This window comes from Carassius gibelio, chromosome A16 (genome assembly GCF_023724105.1).
Source record: "Carassius gibelio isolate Cgi1373 ecotype wild population from Czech Republic chromosome A16, carGib1.2-hapl.c, whole genome shotgun sequence".
NCBI lineage: Eukaryota > Metazoa > Chordata > Actinopteri > Cypriniformes > Cyprinidae > Carassius > Carassius gibelio.
This window is the reverse complement of record NC_068386.1, coordinates 14,464,324-14,470,323: the sequence shown is the minus strand read 5'-3', so window position 1 is coordinate 14,470,323 and position 6,000 is coordinate 14,464,324. Positions and strand designations below refer to the sequence as shown.

Here is a 6,000-nt window from a genome sequence, read left to right as displayed (position 1 = left end):
TTCCCATGCCCAACAATGTGTTGTTTGATATGTAGAGATATCTTCATGTAGCAGTGATTAGATGAGATGGTTTCAGCATCAGGTCAGCCTGATAGAAATCCTTTCATCTTTGTGCTGTTTGCTTCTTACACACTCTGCAGACATAACTGACACTATGATAATAGATCTGAAAGAGATGATGGAGTGCACAAAATACAAGTGATTGCGAGATTGGTTAAGAATGGCTTGTTTTTGCTGACAGCAGTGTGAAACCTGAAACTACATTTAATGAGGAGATGGGAAGTCAGAGTGAGGGGGAGATTATGTTTGTGTACTCATATTAGATTTGGTTTCCACTGACAGTGATCAAATTCAAATGGACATTTCAATACCCAAACATATGAGTTCATAAAAAATGTTGTGTATGAAACAAATATGAATCAAAGGCTTAATGTTTTTATATCATGATTATTATTATTATTATTATAAGTTTTGTTATGGTTTGTTCAGTTTACAGTTTTTTTTTTTTTTTCAAGTTCTTTAAATTCATTCCAGTTGAAGGTAAACATGATTGTATTCGGTTGTTTCCAACACTAATAAATGCTTTTGTTCCTCCAAAACAATACAGTTTCTTTGACTTGCACCCACTCACACAGAAAATGCCTAGACTAAACAATGGAAAACAACTCGCATAAACACAAACATTCACACCGTCCTTTATCTTTATTACCTTTTGATCTCTCATTCTTTCTCTCTCTCTGTCTCTCTCTCATACACACACATACAAGACTGAAAGGTTATTTAGGCTAGTTTTAAGACAAACGTCAACTTGTAACAACTGCAGTCTCTAACACACACACACACGCACAAATTCTCGTGTCCAAGTTTTGTAAGTGCAACATTTGAAGAGTGAGACTTTGCCTGATCGACTCCTCTGAAATATTACATTATTCCATCAGAAAAACAAACTCCTGAAAAAAAAACAAAAAGCACAAAAACATTCTTATTCTCAACCCAATTCATAGAAATGACAACATGAAACAAATTAAATGTAGATTCAAGTCTGTAAAGTATCATTCTGAGCATTCAAATTAGTGTTCCTTTGTTCTGAAGTTGCTCTAGATCAGTGAAAACAGCAGCCACAGCAATGGAATATAAAGCAGACGTAATGTTCCACATAAATTGAAATGATTTTTCAGAGCAAAAGTGGAATGATACAATAAACGGCTTTATCAATACGTTAAAGACAGCCTGTAGGTGTGAGAGAAGGTGTCCATTATGACTCTACATTAGAAAACTTCTACCACACATCATTTCTGCTAAACCACATGCCATCACTATAGTTTAAGCAGCAGTTGCTTGTCTCTAGGGCGAAAAGCGGCGCTGGTTGCTGCTATCATCATGAAGCCATGATATGATGTCTTTGCCATCGTGATAAGGTGCCAGTCTAAAAGAGTTAGAACCTTAATTTTGAACCTTGTTGTAAAATGATTGATGCATACGCTGCCGTTTATCCCTTGAAAAGCTCGCAAGAATGCAATAACTATCTGCCCTGAAGCATTTGTTTGCTTGTATTACTCTTGGCAAAAGTGTCACCAGAACCATTGCCAGTAATTGCTGTTATTTCTTTCTGTGTGTGTTGTTCTGATTTCCAGCTGGACTCTAGTGCCTTTAGGTGTGTGTATAGATGAATAACTGTTGCCGTAGAAACAGATTATAACCACCAGACCCCTCAATTTCCATTTGGTCTGGCTGATCACCACTGAAAGAAGTCAAGCAGCAAACAGCGATACGTGGAACTGGTTCAAATTAGAAACGAACCAGCAAAAACTGGTTTGGAGTTCTTTCAAATCCAGCGGGAATCAGCATGGTCCGAACGAATGAGCCGAGGTCGTCCACAATGTCCACACATAAATAAATGCATGTGTTTTATGTACAGTGTCTGTGTAGGTGTCCACCTCCGGTTAAAGTCCATAAAGTCTGGAGGAGATTTTTCCAGCATCACTGAGCTAATGCACTTACACACTTGCGCTCGCTCACTCACTCAAGCACCTTTTATCAAAAGGGAGAAGGAAAGAAAACAACAACAAAAAAAGCTATTTGGCTTCTGTTTGTCTCAATGTGTTTAACGCATTTATGCTGGCACTTGTGCAAAATCACTTCTGTCTCAATTTTCTGCATCACAGACCAACCATATCAGCCCCTGCCTTCATGTGCGGCCACAATACGTTCAAATAAGAATCAGATCTAATTGGAATTTAATGCTTTATAAATTGTGGTATTGTCAATAGAAAAGTCCAAAATTGTTTGTTTAAAAGTCTGTGAGATCGGTTTCTATTACAGGCTTGTTTAAACTCATCAAATTGATATCGCAGTTCATCTTTGACAGCAATTACATGATCATCCAGCGCTTTGTACTTCTCTCTGGCAACAGAAACACACAGAGAGAAACAAATACTTTTGCAATCGGATTAAACGGTGCTCCTGTTTGTTTGTTTTTTCTGGTTTCGAGTAACCTGAACTCCTCGACAGTTTCATTTCAGTTCTCATCAAACAGAATCTGAGATGCTTTTAACCTTTTAACCTGCCAATTCACAGATAATGGAGCCATCAAACCTTCAGACCGAAGTAAAGATCTGCTCCACCACCGAGCACCGAAGGCGCCACACAAATGCATAAACACACAAACACACACACACACAGCAAACAATATGCACTATTGTTACTAAAAATGGCACAGTTCTCATTAAGGTTGTATTAATTGTCTGCGTGACACGCAAAGTGTTTCGCTGTTGTAAGACATGAAATCCACTGTTGAATTGTGGGCTGGTGCTTGACACTCCTAAAGCTGCTGCAGCATCAAGTGTTGCATTTCCAGTTTCTTTCCTAGTCTTTATCTGCAAACTTATCGGCCCTGGACCCTTCCTTCCCCCCACCCCACCCAAGGCCTCGTTGGTATGGCGACAGTCAAAAGGTGGATGCTAGGAGACCGAAAGTGCGATAAGGAAAAGTGATGCCACGGTTAGGAGAAGGCGATCTCTGGATGGACTGCTACCGCTGATGCTCTTCTCCAATTTCGGGACCTCTGGATTATCATAGTCATCTGGAACGAGACAGACAGAGCAAAATTAACAGCTAAGGTCTAGACACTAATGTTGCGTGACTCACTAAGGTATAGAAAACCCTCTGACCAACTGAGGCCTAAGGGAAGGAGTTAAAAATAAAACGCAGTGACTCAGGCAGGTATGCACTAAATGTGTCTGTGCTCATGTGCAGTTGTGAACAGGCTTCTTCTTGAACACAACAAACTAAAATGTAACTATTATCATGACAGGAGGAGTGTCTGATGTGCCCAAATAATGTATGGAATTCTGCTACATCATCACAGGAGACGGACAGCTAACATAACCGGTTTGTACTGTAGGTGTCTGTGACTGTGAGCAGGTGTCTTCCAGCTTGCGAGTTCATACTGTAAACACACGTCTTCACTTACTGGTTACAGGCAATAGTGTGTGACGCAAACTGTCTGCCAAAAACATCTCCAGACACGCACAGTATGTCTGTGTGTTTTGACAGAATAATATGATGTTGTAACACGCACACAAAAGATGTGACAGGTGTTCCAGACACGTCTGGAGTGTCAGTTTTCCATTTATCATCTTTTACGCAGATAACATTAATTTAGATATTTACTCAATGAGTTTTATTATTATTATTTTTATCTAAAATAATTTAATATATATATAATATATGTATATATAATATATAATATGTGTATATATATATATATATATATATATATATATATATATATATATATATATATATATATATATATATATATATATATATATATATATATATATATATAATGGATTTTATAAATGTTTGTACATTTTTAAATCATTCTAATTTGCTGATTATTATTTGTGGTCATTCATTAATAATGGTTCTTTTTATTAACATCATTATTATTATCATCAAAAACAAGTTGAAACATTTTTTGTTGTTTATTCAGGATTCTTTGATTAACACAAAGCTCAATGAGCAGGATTTATTTGAAAGAGAAATCTTTTGTAACATAAAATGTGTCATTACTGTCCCCCTATTTAAAAAATATTTATCAGCAAAAATTATTTTCAACATTGATAATAATAAGAAATGTATGAAACATTTTTTGTTTAAATCTTCTTCAATAGTATTTATATAGTATAATATTTTTGCTTTTTACATTATTTTTAAATAATATTTGATAGACTAAAAATGTTAAAAGACCGAGCAATGTTTGATTGACAGGAGTCCTTGGATGGCAGACAGGAAAGAGAAGCTGGAATTCAACACTCATGACCCGGACGAACAGATGTTTCTAGCTTGATAGTTTGCTTGAATCAGTACTGCCATGTCATGTGACATCAGCTGATCAGATGAAAGTGTTAAGTTATTTTTCTCCACTGGAGAATGGATTACAAAGAAATTTGATACGTTTGCCCTGTCAATGACCCAAATGGGAAGTCAAATCTTACATTACAGAACACAAAGATCTCTGCATCTTATAGAATATCGCAGTAATTTTTTACAATAAGGTTCAAAAACATAAGGTAACGCATTAAGGTATCATGAAATAATGATGAAAAAGACTTTTATAGCATTCATTAATCTAGGATAATGTTCATAAATAAATGTTGTTCACTGTTAATTCAGGATGGTTTATAATATATTAGCTACTGCTATTTGGCTATCCAACATGAAATGTTGAAAATATATAGACTTTTATTCAAAACTTTGGGCTCAGTAAGAGTTGATTTGATCAAATTGATCAAAAGTGACAAAACATTTTTTTTCATCATTAAAACAATTATATTTCAAACTTTTGAACATTCTACTCAAATTATCCTGAAAAAAAAAAATATATATATATATATTTATATATATATATGGAAAGTATAAAGAGAATGGTATGAACACAATGCCACACACATCTTCTTGCTCTGTGTTACTCCCTGATGGCCAAATAAAAGCTGTCTTTGTGTTTATTGCATCTGTATTTGTGATTGCCTGTGTATTTGTGCGACTAATATAAATTCTGAACGCAGCGTGAAACTCGCTGCCATTAATGGGACTAACTGCTACTGCAGATTTACAGACCTGACATTAAAAATCTTGCAAATGAGAATTTATGTTTCCAATGACTTCAGAATCCAATTTTATTTAAATTATTTAAAAAAAAAATGTTTATGCACTTAATTTAAAAGCACTTGCAGCACTCTAGAGTTTCCTGTGGTGGTTTTGTGAATATCTTTTGATTTGTTTTTTATTAGAAGTTTAGTGTACAATTTAGAAATATATAATTTCCATTGGTTCTTAAAGTTGCTCAGTACCAATGGGACAACAGTGAGCAAGGACGAGACTGTTTCTTTTGTCTATTGGACACAGATGTATGGAGCTGTATTGAGATGTGTGGCTTCCTGAGACCCGGCTGGCCTCTTGCGGTTGTTCTCTTCCCCTCTCTGGCCTGTTTGAAAACTGAACCCCTGATCGGAGCAAGCGGGAAAGAGCCGCTACTCAGATTCCAGTTATTGGAAATCGTTGGGTGGCTCCGACCCAAAGATGACCCAAAACACATCCACATCCATCTGTCTCAAAACACACGCTTGGAAAAAAATCACGAACAGATCGATACCTCTTTATTCCCTAAAAACATTTGAAGTCAAATCAATTTCTTTTCTCTCATTTAAATGGTGCGGTGGTCGCTGTCCTTGAGTCGGGTTACGTCGGCGGTGGGGAAGCGCAGGATTTGACTGTGAGGCTGGGAACTGGAGGGCTAGTTCTGCCACCGCTAATCAGCGATAACTCTAGCCTTAGCGCTAATCAAGCTAACTATATTTAGGCAGCTCATGCTCCGTCTGCCTTTTAGCTCATGGCTTCATTAGTGTCACTCATTGCCTATAAGATGTGTGCTAGCAAATAACTGCTGTGTTTGTTTGGTGTACACCACGAGCACAGGAAAAGCAAATTAAAGTT

At 36.5% G+C, this 6,000-nt stretch overlaps 1 protein-coding gene across 1 annotated transcript in view; it reads right to left on the bottom strand.

Annotated features, from left to right (window-relative positions):
* Positions 1-683: 683 nt before the first annotated feature.
* LOC128030101 (ephrin-A3) overlaps positions 684-6,000 on the bottom strand; it is a 48,878-nt gene continuing 43,561 nt past the window's right edge. Inside the window, exon 5 of the mRNA XM_052617594.1 lies at positions 684-3,082. Within this exon, the coding sequence (XP_052473554.1) occupies positions 2,961-3,082 (122 nt within the window). The 3' untranslated portion in view covers positions 684-2,960. The remainder of the gene's footprint in view (positions 3,083-6,000) is intronic.